Genomic DNA, 24,960 nt, shown 5'->3' with positions numbered 1-24,960 from the left:
TCTTTCTTTGGTCCCTCAGCAGGAGCAGTTCTGGAAGCAGGGCCTCTGCAGCTCGTGTGTCAAGTCCACAGACAGGTGACATTTCCAGATGGATTTTGGAGCCAACGGCCTCTGAGCACAGGCCAACAGCGCCCTCTGGTGTGCATCCTGGGAATGCAGCTGGCTTCGTGAGCCCTCTCCCTCTTGGTCTGACGGATAGGTCAAGGTAGGTCTCTACAACTGTGGCCTTAGCTTGGGTTTAGAATCCATACCCTCACGCCTACCAGGGGAAATTCGATCCTAACCGATCATCAAATACCCAGGTCACAGGCCCAGCTGGCTCAGGTGGAGGGGAAAGAGGCTCTGCCCTCCTATCCCCAGGAAGCCCTATCGCCAGCTTCTGTTCTACATGGCCTATAGGGGTCTTGGGAGCACTGGAGGAGGAGCTTCTGGGAAGGACTGGACTTCCTGATCTTTAAGAACAGGCCTGGAGTTGTGGGTCATCATAATTTGGGGGGACTGAAGGAAAAGCAGCCTCAGGCATAAGCTGGTGAGGTCTCAGACACTGGGTGAGACTCAGCTCTGGGCTGGGGACCCTGGGCCAAGATGTGGTCTGGCCCTCCCCAGAAGGAAGGTGGCAGGGCCCAGCAGGAAATATCCAGGGCAGATTGGCAGAGACCCCGCCCCCAGCAGGCAGTTGGAAGTAACGGGGCCCACTAAGACCTTCTTCCCTGGTTTTACTCGGTCTTCACAAAGCTCTTGGGCTAGGCAGGACCGAAGCCATCTGCCCCATGTCACAGATGTGGAATCCAGGGTCAGGGAGATGACAGGCCCAAGGTCATACAGTAAGACTCGGAGCCAAGCCTTGAAATATGGCCTCCTGACTCCCAAGCCAGTGCTCTGCCCATGGGCCTGACCAGGTACCCTGGGCCCAGGCACCCCAGTAAAGTTTGCTGACCCCCAGCGGGGTTGCACCTGTCCCGGGGCAGAATGCCCTGCCCTCTGGGCCCGGGGAAGCCATGGAGGTAGGGAAGCCTCCCTGGAGGGCACAGGGGCTTCTGGTGTCCAGCAGCTGGCCTGCCACCTTCTCTGGTGGGAGCCAGAGTCTCGGGCTGCAGGCAGCCAGAGAGGCTACGGGTTCTGGGCCAGCGGACCCAGACTACGGCATCGTCTGGGAGGAGCTGAACGCCTCCATCTCTGCCTCCGCTTCTGCCTCTGAGCGGCACCTCTGGGAGCAGAACCACAGGAAGAGGAAGAAACCTGCAAGCAAAAGACTGGTCAGGGGGACACTGGCAGGAGCAACGTGGCGCCCCACCCCGAATCCAGGGATCTCCTCGCTGGGGGTGAGCAGAGCTTCCTTGAGGCCCAGGAGTCATTCTGAGGGCCCCTTACTGTTGGAAGCCAGAAGGGGCAGAGCGTAGAAGCTGGAGGACCAGCCACCACTAGGCCAGAAGGTGCCTTTGTGCCAATTAGAAGGACATGCTCCTTCCCATGGGCAGAAGGAGCCCCCAACCAGCTTGGCAGGGGAGCTGGATTTCGGCCCCTGACTCGCCCCCTTGGCCTGAAGCCCTTGGGGCTAAACATCCACCTGCCGCTGTGCACTCCCCTTGGGGCTTCTTCCACGCCTCCCGCGGGCCCTACCGTACAGCGAGTTGAAGGTGGTGAAGAGGAAGAGCTGGGGCAGCAGGAAGACACCAAAGGAGAAGAAAGCCAAGGCCCAGGTGGTGCCCAGCAGCATGGTGAGGCCCAGCACGGTGACGCTATCTCGGCAGGCCCGGGTGCCCGGCACCTTCTCCTGCGCCCGCAGCCTGCGCACGGCCCGCAGCGCCCAAGCCAGCACCACCAGGTTGAAAAGGGATGTGAGGCCACCATAGCCCATGACCAAGATGTTGTGCACCCAGGGGCTCCGCACCCAGCATCTGTAGAGGAGGGGTGAAGTTCAGGGTCGGTGTGGCTCCCAAGGCCAGGGTGGGGAGGAGATCCTGGTCTCTGGGCCTCTGGATGGGCTCCCGAACCTGGGCCTGTCTCCTGGCCCAGACCCGTCGTTTCTTTTCCGACCACACGTGTGGTGAAGTTCTGGGCCCAGCTTTCCAGCCAGGCCACCACATTAGGCCCCACCTGCCACCTCAGCCTCCTGCCTCAAGCCCCCCAAGCTCTCCTTTCCAGCCACACAGGGCTCTCTCATGCCTCCATGCCTTAACCCACCTGAAAACTCTTCCTCTCCTTTCTACGTCTTACCTCTCTCCCCTTCCATGGCCAGCCAAACTGCCAACTTGTACGATACTGTCAGATCATTGGCCCGGGGGCCCTCTTTCCTCCTCCCACCCGCCACACGGTCATCACCATCCAATCAGCATCTCTGTGCAGTGGACCCCTCCCCACCTAGACTGGGCCGACATGCTGGGCTCTGAGCAGCAAACAAGCTGTTGCAAGTCGGGGCAGCCTGGTGGCGGGGCACTCACGGTGACATGTGGACCGAGGAGCAGAGAAGAAACAGCAGGAAGATGCCACCGAGGACTGAGGAAAGAGCAGAGGCCTGGCAGTGGCCCTAGCCCTGTTCCTAGACCCTCCCTGAGGGCTTCATGCCCTTTGCTTCCCCAGGACACCTGCAAGACAGGTGGTACCTTTTACCCACTCAGACACCGTGTCCCATGCTTTCCGTGGATTAGCCCATTCAGTTCTCATGATGACCCCATGAGGCAGGTGCATCACCATCCCCATCCTGCTGTTGAGGAAACTGAGGCTCTGGCTTAGGAACATGCGCTAGTAAGAGGCAAAGGTGGGATTTGAAGTCCCAGGCTCAATGCCTGTGTCCCTGTCACAATCGCCTGCTCGAGCCCCTGCTGCGGCAGCCACCATTCTTGAATGTGATCTTGGGGATTTATCCAAGGGACTGAGTGTGGTCATGGATCATTCCTTTTCACCACAGTGTGGCAGTCCAGCAGGGGTGGCTCTATCGCAATTTACTAACCAGTGTCCCGTCAGCGGGAGTACGTTCAAGGTTGGTTTTTTGTTATTGCTTTTTGTGTTCAGGAACACATATCTACATAGGAAGGGTCTTTTAAATGCAGGAGAATAAAAGTCACGAAGCCAGATGAGAGGGAAAGGAGAAGGAAGGAAGAAGCTTTGGGAGAAGCTGGTCCTTAGAGTGGGGAGTGCTCTGACAGCCCAGCAATAATGTCCTTCCTGTCCCCACTGCAGGGCACACAGCACATATTATATTAAAACTCATGGTGAGGGGCACCTGGGTGGTTCAGTCGGTTAGGCGTCTGACTTCAGCTCAGGTCATGATCTTGTGGTTCATGAGTTCGATCCCTGCATCAGGCTCTGTGCTGACAGCTCAGAGCCTGGAGCCTGCTTCAGATTCTGTGTCTTCCTCTCTCTCTGCCCCTCCCCCACTCGTGCTCTGTCTCTCTCTCTCTCCCTCTCTCTCTCTCTCTCTGTCTCAAAATAAATAAAAATTCTTAAAACATTTTTTAAAAAAACTACATGGTTAAGGAGCCCCAAGTCACACCTCCTCTGACGAAGCAGCCTGACCCTTGCCGTGAGGAATGAACCCCACTCTGCTTCCACTCGGTGCCCAGAGTCCTCACTTCCTGGAGGCTGGGGGGCCGAGCTCTGGAGCCATCCTGCCTGTGGCCAAGTCCCAGCTCTGCCATTGACCATCTGGGTTTCCTTGGGCAGGGTTCATCAGCTGTCTGTGCCTCAGTTTCCCTAACAGTAAACAGAGGCTGACAACAGGACCCACTCCTTGCTGCAAGGTTTAAACAGGATAATTCATGAGGCCTGCCACAGAGTTGGCCCTCAGCAGTCCTGAGCTTGTGTCAGCCAGGATAGAAAGCAGGATGGACAGCCGAATACTGGAGCTAGGTCGACGGGAGGTTATTAAGCTATTCTCCCTACATTGGCTGTTAGAAACTTCATAACAAGAGAAAGGTTAATGTCCGAGAGCACAGGAAGAAGCAACAGAGTCTGGCCCCCAGACCCCCAAGCCCCCCAACACACACACACACACACACACACACACACACACACACACACACACGTGAGCCCTGTCCTTGGGATGTCCCAGCCCTTGCAGCACTCTCTCTGACCAGGAGGGTCTGTGGGCTGGCAGTGCTATGCCAGGCACAGATCGGGAGGTGCAGGAGGCTGAGTGAGCACAGCAAGGTGGTGGGAAAGGACAGCAGAGTCAGGCGCAGGCTGAGCTCCCCCAGTGAGGTCTGAGAGCGGGAGGGGGCACTGGGCCGACCTCTGTGCTGCCAGGAGGTGGAGGGCCTTCTACCCGCACTTGGGAGGTCCATGAGCAAGCACCAGAGTTCATGCCAGGGCTCCCTAGGGTTAGCTGGCCTAGGACGAGAGCCTGCCTCTGCAGGAGGCTTCAGGGATCCAGCAGAAGGTGTGGCAAAGGCCCCTGGAAACCACCCCCTCTCTGAGTCCTGGTCCCCTGCTTGCCCCACAGCCAGTGTCCTGCCTACAGCACACCCTGTTCAGAGCCCCTGGGTCCTCCCACCAGAGCCAGAGAGCCTGCCACAGCCCTGAAGGTACTCACATGGAATTGTTCTGGAAACCCGTGCCATTTCCCCGGCTGTCGAAGAGTGGGATTGTGTGGGGTCCATACACTGAATTCTGGTCAACAAGAAGGAGCAGCACCAGGAGGGCTGGGACCCCTGAGGGATGAGAGAGTTCTCAGCATCTGTCAGGTGACCCCAGAGAAAGGTTTGTCATGGGTCCCTGGGGCTGCTAAAACAGAATCCCACTGAGCAAGTGGGGAGGGAAAGGGACTGTTCCGAGTCCCCAGCCCCTGCCATATTGGCAGCTTCAAAGCACGTAACCCGGAGGTCTGAGAGGAGACAGCTCTCCAAGATGATGTTAGTGAGGACTCTAGGGTGGGATGGCAATGGCAGTAGCAGTGGGGAGATCGAGCTAATGGGACGGAGGGTTGGGAGAACTTGTGAGGAAACAGAGATGCTAAAGAAGGGCTAGGATGGCGATAGAGGTGCCAATGATGGTGATGCCAGAGATAGTGGTGAAGACGAGGATGAGGATGGTAGTGATGGTGGAGGTGGTGGTGAAGATGTTGGTAGAGTCAGAGGTGGTGATGGAAGTGGTGGTGGTGGAGTTGATGGTGTTAGAGGTAGACATGGTGGAGACGATGGCACAAGTGATGGTGGTGTTAGAGGTGGAGGTGATGGTGGAGGTGTTGGAGGTAAGGTGTGGAGGTGATGGAGGTGGGGGGGATGGAACTGTTAGAGGTGTTGGAGGTGTGGAGGTGTTGGAGGTGTGGAGGTGATGGAGGTGTGGGGGTGGGGGGAATGGAGGTGTTTGAGGTGTGGAGGTGATGGAAGTGTTGGGGTAGAGGGGATGGAGGTGTGGAGGTGTTGGGGTGGGGAAATGGAGGTGTTGGAGATATTGGAGGTGTGGAGGTGTTGGAGGTGTTGGGATGGGGGAATGGAGGTGTTGGAGGTGTGTAGGTGATGGAGGTGTTGGGATGGGGGAATGGAGGTGTTAGAGGTGTGGAGGTGATGGAGGTGTTGGGGTGGAGGGAATGGAGGTGTTGGGGTAGAGGGGATAGAGGTGTTGGGGGTGGGGGAAATGGAGGTGTTGGAGATGTTGGAGGTGTGGAGGTGTTGGAGGTGTTGGAGGTGGAGGGGATGGAGATGTTGGGTGTGGAGGGGATGGAGGTGTTGGGGGTGGAGGGAATGGAGGTGTTGGGGTAGAGGAGATAGAGGTGTTGGGGGTGGGGGGAATGGAGGTGTTGGAGATGTTGGAAGTGTGGAGGTGTTGGAGGTGTTGGAGGTGTTGGGTGTGGAGGGGATGGAGGTGTTGGGGGTGGAGGGGATGGAGGTTTTGGAGGTGGAGGTGATGGAAGTGTTGGAGGTTGAGGGGATGGAGGTGTTGGAGGTGGAGGGGATGGAGGCGTTGGGGGTGGGGGAATGGAGGTGTTGGGGTGGAGGGGATGGAGGTGTTGGGGGTGGAGAGGATGAAGGTGTTGGGGGTGGAGGGGATGGAGGTGTTGGAGGTGGAGGAGATGGAGGTATTGGGGTGGAGGTGATGGAAGTGTTGGGGTGGAGGGGATGGAGGTGTTGGGGGTGGAGCGGATGGAGGTTTTGGGGGTGGAGGGAAAGGAGGTGTTGGGGTAGAGGAGATAGAGGTGTTGGGGATGGGGGGAATGGAGGTGTTGGAGATGTTGGAAGTGTGGAGGTGTTGGAGGTGTTGGGTGTGGAGGGGATGGAGGAGTTGGGGGTGGGGGGATGGAGGTGTTGGGGTGGAGGGGATGGAGGTGTTGGGGGTGGAGAGGATGGAGGTGTTGGGGGTGGAGGGGATGGAGGTGTTGGAGGTGGAGGGGATGGAGGTGTTGGGGTGGAGGGGATGGAGGTGTTGGGGGTGGAGCGGATGGAGGTGTTGGGGGTGGAGGGGATGGAGGTGTTGGAGGTGGAGGGGATGGAGGTGTTGGGGTGGAGGGGATAGAGGTGTTGGGGGTGGGGGGAATGGAAGTGTTGGGGTGGGGGGAATGGAGGTGTTGGAGATGTTGGAGGTGTGGAGGTGATGGAGGTTGTGGGGATGGAGAGATTGGAAGTGTTGGGGGTGAAGGGGATGGAGGTGTTGGAGATGTTGGAGGTGTGGAGATGTTGGAGGTTTGGAGGTGATGGAGGTTGTGGGGATGGAGAGATTGGAAGTGTTGGGGGTGAAGGGGATGGAGGTGTTGGAGATGTTGGAGGTGTGGAGATGTGGAGGTGAAGGAGGTGTGGAGGTGGAGGGGATGGAGGTGTTGGTGGTGGAGGAGATGGAGGTGTGGAGGTGTTGGAGGCGTTGGAGGTGGAGGGGATGGAAGTGTTGGGGGTGGAGGGGATGGAGCTCTGGAGGGGATGGAGGTGTTGGGGATGTTGGAGGTGTGGAGAGGATGGAGGTGTTGGAGGTGGAGGTGATGGAGGTGTTGGGGATGGAGGTGATGGAGGTGTTGGAGGTGGAGGTGATGGAGGTGTTGGGGGGGGAATGGAGGTGTTGTGGGTGGGGGGAATGGAGGTATTGGGGGTGGAGGGGATGGAGGTGTTGTGGGTTGAGCGAATGGAGGTGTTGGAGTGGAGGTGATGGAGGTGTTGGAAGTGGAGGGGATGGAGGTGTTGGGGGAGGGGCGGATGGAGGTGTTGGGATGGAGTGGATGGAGGTGTTGGAGGTAGAGGGGATGGAGGTGTTGGGGTTGGGGTGAATGGAGGTGTTGGAGGTGGAGGGGATGGAGGTGTTGGGGGTGGGGGGAATGGAGGTGTTGGGGGGAATGGAGGTGTTGGGGGTGGGGGGAATGGAGGTGTTGGGGGGAATGGAGGTGTTGGGGGTGGGGGGAATGGAGGTGTTGGGGTTGGGGGGAATGGAGGTGTTGGGGTTGGGGGGAATGGAGGTGTTGGGTGTGGGAGGGGATGGAGGTGTTGGGGGTGGAGGGGATGGAGGTGTTGTGTGTGGAGGGGTTGGAGGTGTTGGGGTGGAGGTGATGAAGGTGTTGGAGGTGGAGGGGATGGGGTGTTGGGGGTGGGGGGAATGGAGGTGTTGGGGGTGGGAGGGGATGGAGGTATTTGGGGTGGAGCAGATGGAGGTGTTGGGGGTGGAGGGGATGGAGGTGTTGGGGTGGAGGTGATGGAGGTTTTGGAGGTGGAGGTGATGGAAGTGTTGGAGGTGGAGGGGATGGAGGTGTTGGAGGTGGAGCGGATGGAGGTGTTGGGGGTGGAGGGAATGAAGTGTTTGGGGTGGAGGGGATGGAGGTGTTGGGGGTGGAGGGGATGGAGGTGTTGGGGGTGGAGGGGATGGAGGTGTTGTGTGTGGAGGGGTTGGAGGTGTTGGAGGTGGAGGGGATGGAGGTGTTTGGGTGGAGGGGATGGAGGAGTTGGGGGTGGGGAATGGAGGTGTTGGGGTGGAGGGGATGGAGGTGTTGGGGGTGGAGAGGATGGAGGTGTTGGCGGTGGAGGAGATGGAGGTGTTGGGGGTGGAGGGGATGGAGGTGTTGGGGTGGAGGTGATGGAAGTTTTGGAGATGGAGGTGATGGAAGTGTTGGAGGTGGAGGGGATGGAGGTGTTGGGGGTGGGGGGAATGGAGGTGTTGGGGGTGGAGGGAAAGGAGGCGTTGGGGTAGAGGAGATAGAGGTGTTGGGGATGGGGGGAATGGAGGTGTTGGAGATGTTGGAAGTGTGGAGGTGTTGGAGGTGTTGGAGATGTTGGGTGTGGAGGGGATGGAGGTGTTGGGGGTGGAGGGGATGGAGGTGTTGGGGTGGAGGTGATGGAGGTTTTGGAGGTGGAGGTGATGGAAGTGTTGGAGGTTGAGGGGATGGAGGTGTTGGAGGTGGACCGGATGGAGGTGTTGGGGGTGGGGGCATGGAGGTGTTGGGGTGGAGGTGATGGAGGTTTTGGAGGTGGAGGTGATGGAAGTGTTGGAGGTTGAGGGGATGGAGGTGTTGGAGGTGGAGGGGATGGAGGCGTTGGGGGTGGGGGAATTGGAGGTGTTGGGGTGGAGGGGATGGAGGTGTTGGGGGTGGAGAGGATGAAGGTGTTGGGGGTGGAGGGGATGGAGGTGTTGGAGGTGGAGGGGATGGAGGTATTGGGGTGGAGGTGATGGAAGTGTTGGGGTGGAGGGGATGGAGGTGTTAGGGGTGGAGCGGATGGAGGTTTTGGGGGTGGAGGGAAAGGAGGTGTTGGGGTAGAGGAGATAGAGGTGTTGGGGATGGGGGGAATGGAGGTGTTGGAGATGTTGGAAGTGTGGAGGTGCTGGAGGTGTTGGAGGTGTTGGGTGTGGAGGGGATGGAGGTGTTGGGCATGAAGGGGATGGAGGTGCTGGGGGTGGGGGGAATGGAGGTGTTGGGGGTGCGGGGGGATGGAGGTGTTTGGGTGGAGGGGATGGAGGTGTTGGGGGTGGGGGAATGGGGGTGTTGGGGTGGAGGGGATGGAGGTGTTGGGGGTGGAGAGGATGAAGGTGTTGGGGGTGGAGGGGATGGAAGTGTTGGGGTGGAGGGGATGGAGGTGTTGGGGGTGGAGTGAAAGGAGGTGTTGGGGTAGAGGAGATAGAGGTGTTGGGGATGGGGGGAATGGAGGTGTTGGAGATGTTGGAAGTGTGGAGGTGTTGGAGGTGTTGGAGGTGTTGGGTGTGGAGGGGATGGAGGTGTTGGGGGTGGAGGGGATGGAGGTGTTGGGGTGGAGGTGATGGAGGTTTTGGAGGTGGAGGTGATGGAAGTGTTGGAGGTGGAGGGGATGGAGGTGTTGGGGTGGAGGTGATGGAAGTGTTGGGGTGGAGGAGATGGAGGTGTGGGGGTGGAGGGAAAGGAGGTGTTGGGGTAGAGGAGATAGAGGTGTTGGGGATGGGGGGAATGGAGGTGTTGGAGATGTTGGAAGTGTGGAGGTGCTGGAGGTGTGGGAGGTGTTGGGTGTGGAGGGGATGGAGGTGTTGGGCATGAAGGGGATGGAGGTGCTGGGGGTGGGGGGAATGGAGGTGTTGGGGGTGCGGGGGGATGGAGGTGTTTGGGTGGAGGGGATGGAGGTGTTGGGGGTGGGGGAATGGGGGTGTTGGGGGGGGTAATGGAGGTGTTGGGGGTGCGGGGGGATGGAGGTGTTTGGGTGGAGGGGATGGAGGTGTTGCGGGTGGGGGGAATGGAGGTGTTGGGGTGGAGGTCGCCATGGAGGTTTGGAAGTAGAACCGACGATAAGAATAGCAGTGTAGAAAGTAGTGGTGAGCGTTGGCAGGGAAGATGATCAGTGCTCATGGTCGCTGTGCTGAGGAAGAGGAGAAAGAGAAGGGCAGGAGAGGGTAGACTGCCTGTGTGGCTGGAACCCTCAGGAAGCAAGAGGGGAGGGAGGCTCTGCTTACCCCAACCCACTGCACACAGCTTGAGCATATATCGGCGGATGTAGATGTTGTAGACGCGCACGAGGAGGAGGTAGAGGTTGAAGCCTTCGATGGCCATCCAGGTGAGGCAGCTGAGCAGCGCAAAGTGCAGGATGGCCGCCAGTGCTGTGCATGCTGCCCCGGCCCCGGCCAGCACAGGACTCAGCAGGAAGGCGACGTTCAGGAGCAGCACAGACGCATGCAGGTTCATGTGGATGTGTGTTGTGGAGTCACCCTGCTTCCTGCGGGTGGGAGCATGCCCTTCCGTGGCCTGGGGACGTCACCCAGGCAGTGCCACCCCCTGGGCTCACGGACACACAATGATGGGAACGCTGAGGTTGAGAGGTCGCGGGGATCCAACAGCAGCCACACAGCAAGGCTGGTCTCCTGCCCCCATCCCCTGGAGAAGTCCACCCCACTCTGGGGGATCAATTGGATAAGGAGGGGTGCTGAGCAGCAGCGGGTGGGCGGTCCTGGCACGGGGGCAGGGGAATACCTGGCTTGGAAGTGCAGCAGGATAGTGAGAAGCGAGGCCACGACGGAGATGCTGCAGCCCACCAGGGAGATGTACGTAAGAGGCGCCAGCAGCTCTGCGGGGATCGGGGCCGGGGAGAGTTGCTGCAAGAAGGAAGGGGGGATGGAGGACAGAAGCATGGGAATGCCCTCCCCGCACTCGCAGGGACCTGCTAAGATCTCCGCTCCAAGCTCCCCTGCCCCACCACAAAGCCTACCATGGTCCCGACTTGAAGGAAAAAGCTCTGGCAGATACGGTGGCTTTTGCCCCCCTCAACTCCCATCTCCCCTCTCTCTATGAGAACCTCCCCTGCCTTGCTGTCTATGCACATAGACATATATGGACACTGTGCGTGGACAGTGCCCCAGGCCTGACTTATCAGAGCCTTCCCTCCTCCTGCCCAGAGTGATTGATTGAGGGATGGGAATGTGACACACTCCAGGCCAGTGGGACTCAATCCCCAAACTAGCTGGCAGAATTGGGAAAGAGCCAGTTAGAGCCTACTGGCCTAAAAGCTAGTAGGAAACGAGCCAGGATCTGCTAGCAGCCGTATAATTATCCTGAAGGGAAATTCCATCTGAAGCCCAGGCCAGTACAAAGCAAACACAGGTGAGAGATATAGAGCCTTGTCTTGGTGATCTTGAACATCTTGATCAAGCCATGTCTGAAGCCCAACATAGCCTCTTCAGCCACAGGAGTTCATACGTTTCTCTTTTTTTCTCCTTAAGCCCATTTGAGTTGGATTGTCTGTCCCTTGCACCTGCCTATGCCCTGCTCCTCTTGTCTAGACATGGGGTCCTTTACAGCTTTGACTCCCATCACCCAGACTGGATGCACACATACCATGAGAACAGCAAAGTAGCTGAGGTGGTTGCAGCGGCAGAGCACCTGGGAAGGTGACGGCTGCTCTGTGCGACAGCCCTCGGGGCTCCAGACCCCCCAGTGATCCTTGCTGGCTCCTTCCTTCCAAAAGACACAGGTCGCTGTGTAGCCTTCCTAAGGGGAGATGGTGGAGTTGGGTATGGAGGAGGTACGGGGTAAAGGGTATGGGGGAGGGCCGTGGATCAGAGTCTGGAAATTGTGGGGGCCAAAGCTGATTCAACTGCACCCTTGTCAACTTCTTACAAGGCACTGGCTGGGCTTTGGCCAGACGGACCCAGATTCCAGACTCACCTCCACTATGGACTCTCAGAGTAACCTGGGCAAGTTGCCAAGCTTCTCTGTGCCTCAGTTTACTCATCTGTAAAATGGGATCCTCTATACACAGTTTCTCAAAGAGGGTATTAAAATACGGGCAATGAGGAATCTTGAGTGACCAGCTCTGGCTGGACAGTAGGTGCTCTACAATCAATTGTGCCCTTTCCCCTCCTCCTCATGGGGAACAACGATATTGCAGGTGCACTGCCCAGGGCGGGAAAGAGACTCATCCACAGACAACCCTGATGCTGAGCCATGGGGGTGGTGGGGTGGGAGGAACGACACAGAAAGTGCCATGGAAAACCACTGAGCAAGGGGTAGGGGAGTCCCAAGGAGGGAAGGGACGATTGGGGCACTGAGGTCTTTGAGGACACATCAGATCTCAGCAGAAGTGGAACGAGGGCAATCCAGATAAAGGGAACTGTGGGAGCAAAGGTTCAGAGGAAAGTAAGGGAAGGATGATGGAGAAAATGAGAGTGCAGAGCAGTCTCATGAAGCTGATGGAAAGTCAGGGCAGAATGTAGAGTCTCTGGGCTTTTCCGGAATGCCAGGGCCAGGAGAGCAGAGACACCAGGGCTTGTGCTCACCCAGCAGCCCTTCTCCCTCACTCCAGGACCAGCTTCTGAGCTTCCCTTGAAGACCCATACCTGCCCCATGGCAGATCAGATGAATCCAGCCCAGTCCCCAAGCCGTGTGACCCAGGTCTGGCCAATCCACACGTTCCATCCACCTGTGTGCAGTGATGGTGCAGGGATGGACACATGACCCAGCTGGACCCTAAGGACTCCATTTTGGAACCCTCGTTTGCACCGATGAGGAAGAGCCTCCTGGGAAGAGGGGCTGGAAGTCCAACACTTTTGCTGCCATCTTACCAGAGTAGAGATCCAAGATAGGAAACCATTGCTGAAGATGGAAAGAGGCTGAGCCAGAATGGCATTGCATCAGCCCCTGGATCCAGCCAGGCCTGAAGCTGGACAGCCCTGGACATTTCATCTGCATGAGCCCATCCTTTCTGTGTTTAAGCTGCCTTGACTTGGCTTTGCATCACTTGCAACTCAAAGAATCCTGCCTAATGTGGTAAGTAAAAAAAATTAAGCAAAACTTCTGTCTCTGATTCCTTTGACAGGAATTTTCAAACTGCGATCGATTTGAAACGGTTTGTTTTCAAAATGCTTCCACGGGTGTGGGTTTAGTTGAGCCAGAGTTCAACAGGAGCCACAAGGGGCAGGGGTGAGGTGGAAATGGGGGCACCCCCAACAGTACCAGGCTTCGGTTGTGCCAGAAGCTGATGTTGATCGGCTCACTGAGGTTGTTCACGTGTCCGTGACTCAGCTGGGCTCCCAGGACATAGTTATTGAGCAAAGATGAGTTGATACTCTGGAAGGACAGCAGAAGGGCTGACTGGAGAGGATGGATGCCTGGAGACCCCGGCTGAGGTCCGAGAGCCCCTTCCCCCGGGTGAGAACAGCAGTGTGCCTTCACATGTGGGCCAGCCTCCTAGCCTTTGCATATGCTGTCCCCTCCACCTGGAAAGCTGTCCCTTCAGCACTCACCCCCCACCTCTCCGCCATGGATTCAGTGCATTCCAGCCTGCATCTGTCCTCGCTCACTTTCAAAGCCAAAGTTAAAAACACCTTTGTCTGTCTCCCACCTAGGGACAGACACATCCATGGTAGATTTCTTGTAATTGCACCCCCAACACCATTCTCCTAAAACCAAGGCCCAGAAAGGACAGCGGCTGGCTCAGGTTGCACAATGGGCTGGTCCCACCTGGTGCTGGTCCCTGTGCAGAGGCCAGGCGATGGTACGGATGCCCGCAGTGCCCGCAGGAAGGGGCCGGCACCTACCCTGCTTGGCCCCCGTGTGGCACTGACCTGGAAAAAGTAGTCAGTGAAGAAGTAAATGCAGATGAGGCGCAGCTCCCTGGGGCGGGTCCTGCAGGCATTCTGGGTCAGCTCTGCCGGGAACTGCATGGCGTGCGGCACCGAGGCCTACGGGCAGCCATGGACGGGCTAAGCCACACCCGGCCCCAACACTTCCACTGCTCCCCACTCCTTGTGAAGCCTTCCCACCCTGTTCTTTCCCTGGGGCATTTCATCCCTAGGAGCCTCCACCTGCAGAGCCCTCCCCTCCCAGGCTGTACTTCCTCCCCAACTTCCTGAGATCCCAGGCCCTTCCTCCAGGCTGCCCCTGCCTCGATTTACCCCACCCAACTGGGGCCCCTGGGGATGGAGCTCGTCAGCCCTCAGCGCCCAGACGGTCAGCAGGAATCACACCAGAGTCTTCCAAGGACCCTGGCTTCCCTGGCCTCTCCCATTGCCGCCTCCCCTGGGGGACCTGCAGAAGCAGGAAGAGGACATTGCCCTTGAGGGGCCACAGAGCACCCTCTCTTTCCACCATTCACGTGAGGAATGTCAGCCCCATTTTACAGAAGAGGCAACTCACAGCTATTAGGGCAGACCAGATTAGTTGGGGGAAAGTCCAGACCGGAAGCCCCTGGAGGATTTCTAGGGTCGAGACCCTGGCTGCCCTCCATCTCCTGGCCCCCTCTGACCTGGGGGACCCGCTCCAGAGTCGCACTGCTCAGTGCGAGGCCAGCGAAGTCACAGCCCAGCTTGAAGGCCAGTGTCTGGATGCTGTGCGTCTGCAAGGTAAGGTTCTTGCCCTCGAAGCTGGTGTTCAACAGGCTGCACTCCAGGCCCCGGATAAGCCTGAGGGTGAGAGAGCTGGCCAGGGTCTAGAGTGGGCGTGGGGACAAGAGGGGCCCCAGACAGCCAATAAGGGCAGGGCCTCCCCCAGCCCACATCTGCTACCCCTACCTCCGGGCCTTTGCACACACAGTGTCCCTGGCACACTCTTACCTCTCCACCCCACTCATCCACATCTCCTGACTCAGGTCCAGGTCTTTGGACACCTCCTTCAGGAAGATTTTTCTGGACTTTTTCTGCTGACTGAGTGAAATGCCACATAGTCCCTGTGCTCCCCCTGGCCAGTCATCAGCACCATCCCCTCACCCAGAGCTGCGAGACCATTCGAGAGCTCGGTCCAGCTTTGCAACTCCTTCCCAGGAAAATGCAGAGACCCACGATTCTGCACCCGATTTCATGGCATCCATAGTTAAAGGCCCTAAACCAGACAGCAAACTTGATAAGGGCAGGGACATGGTTAACCTGCATCTTCCAAGCCTCGTGCTGGGCACACGGTAGGTACTCAATAACTGAATGTTGAATAAATGGATTAATGGTCTACACTGGACAACCCTGGACCACTGACTCAAGGCGCAAGCTGGGGGTGGGAGGCACAGCTGACTCAAGGGGGGCGGGGAGGGCCGCCCAACTCACCCACGAAGCGAAGTCCCATTGCGGCTCCTGGACATCGTCTCCAGGTTCTCCATCCAGCTCAGGGGTTCTTGGGACTCCTCTGCGGGGCAGGTCACGCCTCCACATCAGCCTCTGTCCCCACAGCCTCTGGGCCCTTCTACCACAGCCTCAGCCTTGCTGCTGCCCCGGGAGACCTCAGTGCCCTCTTTCAAGCTCCCTTGGTTTGGGTCGTCCCCCTTTCACATCACGGCCACGGGCCCGGGCTCAGATTGCCCCCCAGTTCAGCAGCACCCCCTTACCCACTGTATCACTGTGAGCAATCATGAGGCACAGGCAGAGGAAAAAGACCCTATGGTCATCCATGTCCTGTTCCCAGTCTCTTCCAAAAACTAGTTTCCAACCTGGAAAAGATGCATGCCATTGTCACCATGGTAAAAGAGTGAGCTCTAACTTCTAGGTGTCCGGCATGTCCCAAAGGTAGGACATCTAGCATGTTATATATATATTTTAAATGTTTATGTATTTTTGAGAGAGAGTGAAAGAGCACAAGCAAGGGAGGGGCAGAGAGAGAGGGGAACAGAGGGTCCAAAGCGGGCTCAATGCTAACAGCAGAGAGCCTGATGTGGGGCTTGAACTTGAGAACCATGAGATTACAACCTAAGCCGAAGGCCGATGCTTAATCGGCTAGCCACCCAGGCACCCCAGGACATGTAGCATTTTAATTAATCCTCCTTACTCCTGCATTTCACAAATGAGGAAACTGAGGCTCAGAGAGCAAGTGGGCTTGCTCTGCTTTAGGCTCCCTGAGCCTGGTCTCTGCGACTCCAAGAATCCCAGATTGTTTGTTCAGAAATGCCCACCATTACCAGCTTTGCCTGAGTCACTCTCCCTCCCAAAACAATGGTCTGTCTGGGGGCTTCTCCAGGGCGCTGACTTCACCCAGGGGGAAGTTGCTTGGGAGCAAGCAACAGGTAACCCTGTTGAGCTGTGTCATTAATTCATGTGTGACTTTGGGCAGGGGTCTGTCCCTCTCAGCCTTCATTTTCTGTGGTTTTAAAATAAACCAATAAACGTCTGCTTAACTATAGCAAATCTATGTCAACCCCCCGAAACTCCACTAAAATGAGAGTGAGTGGATAAACGGGCGCAAAGCCACAAAGACAGAAGAGGAAAGAAGTCAACAGCAGGTGAGAAATGTTAGCAAAACTTTGGAGGTTCCAAGCAGGTGACCGCCTGGTAATCAGTTTAGCCAACCGTAAAGAGTTGAGCCCCAGTGTCTGCAGGGGGGAGAGGTATGGAGTGAGGGAGGGGAGAAGGGGAGGGGACAGGGAGAAGGTTTAGAGCCCTGGGAGCACTTGAGAACCAGAGGCATCGAGAACCTCTAAAAGAAGGGTGAAGGCAAAAAAATGGGGGATTGATGGTGGTGAGTCTTTTAAATGACCAGCCGGGGCCCCAGATCTCCTCTGTCACCCGGGGTGCCCAGGACTGTTGTCACCACCCTACCACCCTCAACCGCATTCCAACATAAAGTTCATTCCCGGGAAACAGTGCATGCCAGAGGACCTGAGGGCAAGGATGGGATGCCATTCAGGGATAGAAAAATTAAGCCGTATCCCTTCCTCACCACTTCCTCCACTCAGCCTCCAGAAGCCTGCAGCAGCCAGGTGACGATGCTCTAAGCCAGGAGAAAACTCTTTGCTGAAGAACTGGCTATTCCAAGAAAAGTATCCTATAGCTACTGAGGTTTTGATGTTCCTCAGTGATATGGCCAGGACCGAACTCAGGTTGGAGCTTTCCCAGTTATCAGCCCTGACAAGCAATAAGGCTTTAGTGCTGCACTCTTAAAGGTGAGCGGTCAACCGAGGATCACGAGGTATTTTAAAACATACACCCTCTTTCAGAAAGCTGCTGGAGGACGCGCTCCAACAGAACGAGAGAGTAACTTGTGAAAGACAACACAGGACACAGGAAACCCTAGCGGAGAAGAGACAAAGCTATTCCCCCGGTTGTAGGTTGGACAGCAGGACCGGGTATATCCTGTCCAGAAGGGAGCAGGAGAAAAGAAGTTTCCAGGAGGAAGGCTTCACCAAATAGAAGGAGGAGATTATACAGATTAATTGGGTGAAGCACACACAAAATCTTTACTATTTTTTTTGCAGCCTCCTATGAATTTGTCATTTTTTCAAAAGTAGAAGTTCAAAAATATAGTACACTGGATCGCCACGTCACTATCGAAAGTTATGATGTCAATAGTAACATAAAAGAGGAACACAATATATTATTACGCATTGGAAAGAGCAAGTTGAACATAACACAATATAATCACATGTATGGAAATGTGTGCAAATATACATGCTTAAGCCTAGGAGGGCATCTAGAAGAAAGGTCAACAAAATGCTAATAATGTTTGGGAAGGAGGATTACTCTCTTTTTTATGTTTTCTGTATAGTTCACATTTTCTGCAACGAACATGTGTTATCTTCAAAACAGAAAAGCAAGTTTTTAATGCTTAGAGTTTTTTTATTTTTTACTTATTTTTTAATTTTTTTAACGTTTATTCATTCTTGAGAGACAGAGCATGAGTGGGGAAGGGGAAGACAGCGAGAGGGAGACAGAATCTGAAGCAGGCTCCAGGCTCGGAGCTGTCAGCACAGAGCCCGACGCGGGGCTCGAACTCACGGACCGTGAGATCATGACCTGAGCCGAAGTCGGACGCCCAACCGGCTGAGCCACCCAGGTGCCCCAACTTAGAGTTTTTTTTAATGCTCCAAATGACTAGCATTATGGAAAAAATAATGGTGACATATTGCTTATGTAAAACAAAAACCATGTTGCAAAGCAGTGTAATCCAATCCTTGTAAAAGTCATATTTTTTCATATATGCAAAATGTGGAAGATGCAGGGGTCACTTCTGGGTACTAGTTTTGACTGCCCGTATTTTCTGAAGTTACCCTGCGTTATAGTTATATATTTCTCGATCTTTATTTGCTCTTTGCTTTTGGAATTTACATCTTTCAAATATAAACAATAAACAAGCACACAAGCACATAAAATCAAAGTATCCCTGCTGCCCGTGTCACCCAACCACTCGGTTCCTCGTTCGTCACCCCCAGGTAACTACTATCATTAATGTTTTGTGGACTTTCCCAAGTTTCATATATAGATAAGCACACATGGGGCACTTGGGTGGCTGAGTCAGTTAAGTGTCCAACTCCTGTTTTTGGCTCAGGTCATGATCTCACAGATCAAGTCCCGTGTCAGGCTCTGTGCTGACAGCGTGGGGCCCACTTGGGATTCTCTCTCTCTCTCTCTCTCTCTCTCTCTCTCTCTCCCTCTCTGCTGCTCCCCTGCTCTCTCTCAAAAGAAGTAAATAAACTTTAAAAAATACATATAAGCACATATATATGATTCTCCTCATTTTATTAAAAAAAGCACACTTTTTACTGTTCTGCACTCTGTATTTTTCTCTTGAAAATATATCTTGGAGAGCTTTCTGTAACAGTTCCTAGAGCTTCCATTTTTTACTATTACAACTTCATAGTCTAACGTTGGAGGGATAAACCCTAACTTCTTCAGTGGGTGCCCTGTGAACAGCTAGTTGTGTTGATTCCAGTCTTTGGTTCTTTCCAAAGTGCAGCTGTTCTGATGTCATTTCCCACGTGTGCAAGTTCACCATCTGCCCTTTTTAAAAAAAAAAAAAAATTTTTCTTTCTGTTTGAGAGAGAGACAGAGACAGAGAGAGACAGAGTGTGAGTGGGGGAGGGGCAGAGAGAGAGGGAGACACAGATTCCAAAGCAGGCTCCAAGCTCCCAGCTGTCAGCACAGGGTCCGAAGCGGGGCTCGAACTCACAGACCGCAAGATCATGACCTGAGCCAGGGTCGGACGCCCAACCAGCTGAGCCACCCGGGACCCCACATCTGCCCATTTTTACATCAGGTTCGACTCTTCCTTATCTTCTCAAAACTCTTTACATAATAGGAAAATTAGTTCGTTGTCTACTGTGTGAGTTACAAATATATTTCCTAGTTTGTCATTTGCCTTTTTTTTTTTTTAAATTTTTTTTTTTTTTCAACGTTTATTTATTTTTGGGACAGAGAGAGACAGAGAATGAACGGGGGAGGGGCAGAGAGAGAGGGAGACACAGAATCGGAAACAGGCTCCAGGCTCCGAGCCATCAGCCCAGAGCCTGACGCGGGGCTCGAACTCCCGGACCGCGAGATCGTGACCTGGCTGAAGTCGGACGCTTAACCGACTGCGCCACCCAGGCGCCCCTGTCATTTGCCTTTTAACATTACACATGGTCCTTCTGCCGGTAGGAGTCTTTTTTTGTATGTATAATTTTTATGTAATCAGAATTAGCAGCATGTTCTCTTAGGTCTTCTGGATTTTGAGTTGTAGCTAGAAAGGCCTTCCCTGCTCCAGCATTACAAAGGAATTCTCTTAAGTTTCTCCTCGTCCTTCTAAGTTTTCATTTTTCACATTGGAACCTCCAGTCCATTTGCATCGATCCCGGAGTACAGTATGAGATGGGGGTGTGATGGTTTTTGCCGGGTAGTCGTACATGTGTCTTAACACTATTAATATATGTGTTGATTTTGAAAAGGGAATAGAGACTTTGGAGTCACAGAGTGCTGGGTTCTTATTCATTTGGCCACTTGGTTATTTATTAGGCTGTGTTACCTCGGGCAATTGACTTGCTCTCTCTGAACCTCAGAGAAGACAGGAGGGAAAACATTTGAGGGGACAAAGGAAGCTGCTGAATGAAACAATTTAAAACTTTTCAGATAAGAAGTCTGAGGACCCAACAGCGCAGACAGATCTCGGGTCATCTTGTCTACCCCCTCACTGTGTGAATGGAGGCCCAGACAATGGTGCAGATTTGACCTCTAGGGTCTGGACCGTAAAGCCAGCTCCCCAGGCCCTTGGCCACCCTGCTCTGTGTCTACAGAGGGCAGAGGGGCCTAACCCCACCACCAACTGGAGAAATCAAGGTCAAAGCAGAAGTGACACCTCTCCCAGACCCCTCAAATTGCTGTGGTTACCACTCCCTTTCCCAGGGGGCAAATCACAATCCTCACCTCTGCTTAACACACCCCTCTCCCCTGCCCTTCAGAGAAGCCACCGTGCAGCATTGCCCCACACCCTCACCCGTCTCACCGTGGCCCACAATTCATTATCTGAAGCTCCGAGGGAAACAGAAACCCCCTACCTGAGGTCCAAGACGGTTCCAGTTGACTGTGGGGAAACTGGAAACCACATAGGAGTTTGCCTGGGAGGTGACGGCAGTCCCGTGGTCAAGCCAGGATTCAAACCCAGGGCCCCAGGCTCCAAGTCCAGTGCTGTGTGCCACAGGCTCCCAAAGATGGTTGGGTTGCTCTACGGAAGAGTAAGCCTCTATCTAGGTCAACAGAGAGATAAGGAAACAACAGGGTGGAGACTAGAGCCTCTAGAAGATGCAAATTTGATAGCCACTTCCAGTATTCAGTGCCTGGGCTGGGACGTGGGGCAATAACTCTACTTCTCTGTGCTTGAGGGCTTCCCATCTGTAAACTGAAGCCAAGGACACCTATTTCTCAGGGAGAGAGACACATAGACATTTCCATGATCCCACTGCAAGTTTAGAGCTCTGACCCAAAGCCCCAGCTGGGGATACATCTGAGCATATGCCTTGGGAACCCCTGCCTTCCTCCCTGGGGCTGACCGTGCATCCCCCCCCTCCCCCCCCCCCCCCCCCCCCCGCAGCCTGCCCTCTCCCCGGCAGCACCAGGCCTGCTGAGCCAGCCATGCTCCTGGAGCCCCCACGGCTGGCCTCACCCCAGCCTGGGTGAGGACTGAACCTGTGGTCTCTGCAGGAAAGCCCTGACAAATACCATTATTAGCCCCATTTTACAGGTGGGGAAAGGGAGGCCACGCCAAGGCCCAACTTAGTCTGTGACTAAACCAACACTGGAGCCATTTCCCTGAGACATAGAGTCCCCGGGCTCCAGTCCAGGTCACTCTGAGAGGAATGGCACCAGCTCCCGTTTGCCCAGTACAAACTCCATCCAGGCCCTTCCCAGTGTCATCTAAGGTGCAGGCTACCAGATTAACCCCACTGTACAGATGAGAAAACTGAAATCCAGGAAAGTCTAATAACTTGCCGTAGGTCGCAGCAGGGAGCCAAGATTTGAAGCTAGTGCCTAAACACTCCTTCGTTTAAATTGCTCTCTTTTTTTAAAATATAGATTTCTACATTCCCAGGGATCTGGAGTTGCCCCCAGAGAGTGAAGGGAATGAGGAGTGTCCCCAGCTTGCTGCTCCCAGGATGTCACCAATCCTGGGCCCCGGCAGGCACCTGCTGGGGACCGGGTGGATAAGGACAGGTGAGGGAGTGGGGAATAGAGATGCTGGATGGGGCTGACCTGTGAAGCCGCTGCTGCTGTGCTGTTGCCACGGGCTCCCAGCTCTGGTCCACAGAACAAAAGGGAACTTGGATGTCTCTGCCGGCCGCCTCCTCTCTGCTCCCCTCAGTGCTCGGCACGGGCTCTCAGTCGTCCCCTTCTCTCTGCTCTCCTTGCCCCCACACGACACAACACAACACGCTCTCACTTCACTTCACTTCTTCTTTCACTGCAGCCTCTTGCTTCCTCTGGTCTCTGGGCTCAAAACACTTCTTGCTTTCACTCCCCAGCTCCTGCAGCACTTCCTGGGGATGGCAGTACCTCAAGGAGATGTCTGATGTCAGTGGGGGAAGGGGGGAGAGCTGGCCCTCGTGGCACCCCACAAGGTTTCAGGACCTGCCTCTGCTCTGCACCTCTTCAGCCTCAGTTTTCCCGTCTGCAGAAAAGGGAGAATGACCCCTGCCTGAACTGACAATCAATGAGAGTGATGATGGCCGGGACCTCAGGCAAAGGCTGGGTCGGATTGCCTGGGTTCAAATACCAAGCCTGCCATTTACTGGCTGGGGGACTTTGGGCAAGTGACTGAAACTCTCTGAACCTCAGCTTCCTCTCTGTAAAATGGAGATAAGACAGTACCACGTAAGGCGCCTGGGTGGCTTGGTGGGTTAAACATCCAACTCTTGATTTCAGCTCAGGTCGTGATCTCTGGGCTCATGAGATCAAGCCCCGAGTAGGGCTCTGTGCTAACAACACAGAGCCTGCTTGGGATTCTCTCTCTCCTTCTCTCTCTGCCCCTTGTCCACACACACACACACACACACACTCTCTCTCAAAAATAAATAAACACACTTTAAAAAGGAAAAGAGAGACATAGTACCACCTCACGGGGTAGTGTGGGGCTTATAAAAGGAAGTGCTGCGAAGTCACCAGAAGCGCTCCACAAAGCTCCCCTGTTTCACACATGGGGGAGACTGAGGTCTGGAGAGGACAAGAGCCTGGCCCGGAATTACCCAATGCAGAGCCCTCTGGGGCAGGGTCTTGCTCGGAACAGCGCTCAGAAAATGTGGCCAGACTTGGGGCTGGTAGGCTGGTCAGCCGGTCCTATTCCAGCCACTTCCTGTACAGGATCCTAAGGGGAAGGGGAAGTATCTGTGTATTTTGGTGGGAGGCAGGGTGCTCTCTCTTGTCCAGCCAGACTCCCTGGGCAAATTCTGGCTCAGGAAAGTATTTTTCTCCCCCCCGGGATGAGAAGGGGTTGCAGCAAGGAGGAGACAGGCAGGTCCCAACAGGGTCTCTCTCCTCTTTCCCCCAGCCCGTGGCCCTTCCAGCATCAACCCAAGTGCCACCCACAGGTAGCTCAGGCCTCTCTGGGAAGGGGGAAGAGAGCTGCCTCTTGGAGGGCAGCGAGATCTGAGGGGAGCACAGGTCCACGCATCCAGGTTCCGCACTCCCTCCCCCACTGCAAGAGGCTGCAGGGTAAAGGCTTTGCAGAGACACCTGTGCACTTGTGTCCTGAACCCTTGGCCACACTCTTGCTAGACGACTTGGGAAAGTCCTTGCCTTTCTCCGCACTTTGGTTTTCTGTGGCCACAACCCAGGCCATGACCTCCAGGCCCTTCATTTCTGAGGTCTCCTGGCCACCTCTATCTAGGGCTATAACACCAGCAGCCTTCCTCCTCGTGCTGTTTGCGAGCCCAAGAGGCTGCTCTCAGGGCTCAGGACGAGGCCCTGCTCACGCCAAATCCCCTCTATTTCCCACCTGGGATCTGTGCCAACCTCACGAAGCCTTGCCTCAGTAGCAGTGCTGGTTTTACCTCACTGTGCACTCCAGACCCTGGAAATCACCACCAAGATACTCCCCGGCTCAAAAGCCAGCAGTGGCTCCCGATTGCCTTCGTGGTCCAGCCCCGTCCAGCTTCCACCCAGCTCTGGATGGGCTTGCCACATTCGCATCCACCTCCCCGCTCTGTCCCAGCTGGGACGCACACGTACTGGGCAGGACCCCAGCTCTTCTCCATCCCTCAGGCGCTCAGGGGCAGCTCCCCGGAGTCCAGCTTCCCCTGAGAAGGCTGATCTGCCTCCAACTCCCCTATAAAACATTCCAGATGCTTCAGCTTTAGGAGGCGTGCCAGTCCCTTGCTCAGCCCCCCAGGCAGGGAGGAAGCAGCAAGCCACCTCCCTCTCCCCATCCTGGGAGAGCCACACACCATCCCTAGGGAAGCATCTCTCTCTCCCCATGGGGGCTACTCACCCCGTGATCTGCAAGAGGACGGTAAGTGGGACCCCCAACAGGACATTACCTAAACTGAGTCACACCGTGAAGAAGTCACTCGCTGTTCATTGTTTTTCAATCCTGGCTGCATCCAGGAGAAGCCTCCATTTAGAGCTGAGTTCTCTCTAACTTGTCTCTACTACTGCCTTGTGTCCTTATCTTTTCAGTTCTCAATCTTTTATATTGGACTCAGAAAACTAGATACCTGATTTTTAATAATTTTTTATGGTGGCAAAATATACATAAAATTTACCAGTTTAACCATTTTTTAAGTGGACAGTTCAGTGGCAGTAAGTACATTCACAATGCTATACAACCCTCACCACCATGTGTCTCCAGAACTTTTCCACCTTTCCAAACTGAAACTCTGTCCCCATTAAATAGCAACTTTCCCTACCCGCCTCCCTGCAGCCCCCTGGCAACCACCAGTCTACTCTGAATCTTATCACTCTAGGAAACTTCTAGAAGTGGAATCACACAATATTTGTCCTTTTGTGACAGGCTTATTTCCCTTAACGTAATGTCTTTACAGTCAATCCATGCTGTGGCATGTATCAGAATTCCCTTCCTTCTTAAGCCTGAGTAACTTTCCTTTGAATGTACAGACCAATTTCATCTATCCATTTGTCCACTAACAGACACCTGGGTGGCCTCTACCTTTTGGCTATTGTGAAAAATGCCCCTATTTAACAAAGAGCAAGTTTCTAGCTAGATTTTAGTAGCATTGTTTGTTCGCATGACATTAATTTTTATGATTTTCTTCTATTTATGGCAACTGATACAGATTTCCTGCTTACCCTAAAATACACATACATCCTAAAAAACGAAATTATTTAGAGGAAAAGAGCTATGTGTTGACGGCAAAAAGTGGGGGCAGAGGTACAAGACAGAAATGCTGGAATGTGGGGAATACCAATACAAACCTCAATCGAAGGCTGAGCTGGGGAAGGAACCCCTTTGGTGGGGCCACTGGGAGGCTGACACCAGATTAGATGCATCCAGAGGGCAGTCTGGGTGTGTGGTTTCAGAGACAGGGGTGACAATGGTAAGATTGAAAGAGTCAGATCTGGGTGCTGAGAGCTTCTGGCTCTGTGACCCAGGGCCTGTCACTTGACTTCTGATTCTTACTTTCCTATGAGTTGGTGATAACAACTCGCGGGATGGCTTAAAACTGAGATAATTCATGGGGCGCCTGGGTGGCTCAGTCGGTTGAGCGTCCGACTTCGGCTCAGGTCATGATCTCACGGTCCCTGAGTTCGAGCCCCGCGTCGGGCTCTGTGCTGACAGCTCAGAGCCTGGAGCCTGCTTCGGATTCTGTGTCTCCCTCTCTCTCTGACCCTCCCCCGTTCATGCTCTGTCTCTCTCTGTCTCAAAAATAAACATTAAAAAAAAAATTAAAAAAAAAACTGAGATAATTCATACGAACTGCCAAGCCT

The 24,960-nt window shown here is 54.7% G+C and overlaps 1 protein-coding gene across 9 annotated transcripts; it reads right to left on the bottom strand.

Annotated features, from left to right (window-relative positions):
• ADGRG5 (adhesion G protein-coupled receptor G5) lies at positions 1-21,809 on the bottom strand. 9 transcript variants are annotated; one of them, XM_047078472.1, is made up of 14 exons: positions 21,274-21,807; positions 20,082-20,270; positions 15,171-15,272; positions 14,893-14,971; positions 14,413-14,502; positions 14,106-14,262; positions 13,426-13,542; positions 12,815-12,928; positions 11,198-11,350; positions 10,337-10,458; positions 9,823-10,082; positions 4,532-4,649; positions 1,621-1,898; positions 1-1,239 (listed from the first exon to the last, which is right to left on the bottom strand). In XM_047078472.1, the coding sequence occupies exons 3-14, from the start codon at positions 15,232-15,234 to the stop codon at positions 1,139-1,141; spliced, it is 1,653 nt and encodes a 550-aa protein (XP_046934428.1). In that variant the 5' UTR covers positions 15,235-15,272; positions 20,082-20,270; positions 21,274-21,807; the 3' UTR covers positions 1-1,138. The 9 variants fall into 9 exon arrangements, with proteins under 9 accessions (XP_046934428.1, XP_046934429.1, XP_046934430.1 ...); XM_047078473.1 differs by having other exon boundaries at positions 20,082-20,266; XM_047078474.1 differs by having other exon boundaries at positions 20,082-20,248.
• Between the last annotated feature and the right edge of the window lie 3,151 nt (positions 21,810-24,960).

The sequence above is a fragment of the Lynx rufus genome, unplaced genomic scaffold (assembly GCF_022079265.1).
Source record: "Lynx rufus isolate CCGP_SWC_20201006 ecotype Redwood Valley unplaced genomic scaffold, mLynRuf1.p SCAF_16, whole genome shotgun sequence".
Taxonomy (NCBI): domain Eukaryota; kingdom Metazoa; phylum Chordata; class Mammalia; order Carnivora; family Felidae; genus Lynx; species Lynx rufus.
Note: the sequence above shows the minus strand (reverse complement) of the source record. Positions and strands in the feature narration are given on the sequence as shown.

Coding starts and splice junctions, on each gene's coding strand:
- ADGRG5 (XM_047078472.1), bottom strand. CDS start 15,234: ATGGATGACCATAGGGTCTTTTTCCTCTGCCTGTGCCTCATGATTGCT. Junction 12,929..13,425: donor TCACTGACTACTTTTTCCAG/GTCAGTGCCACA, acceptor CTGTCCTTCCAG/AGTATCAACTCATCTTTGCT. Junction 11,351..12,814: donor TCTGGCACAACCGAAGCCTG/GTACTGTTGGGG, acceptor ATCTCCCCTTAG/GAAGGCTACACAGCGACCTG.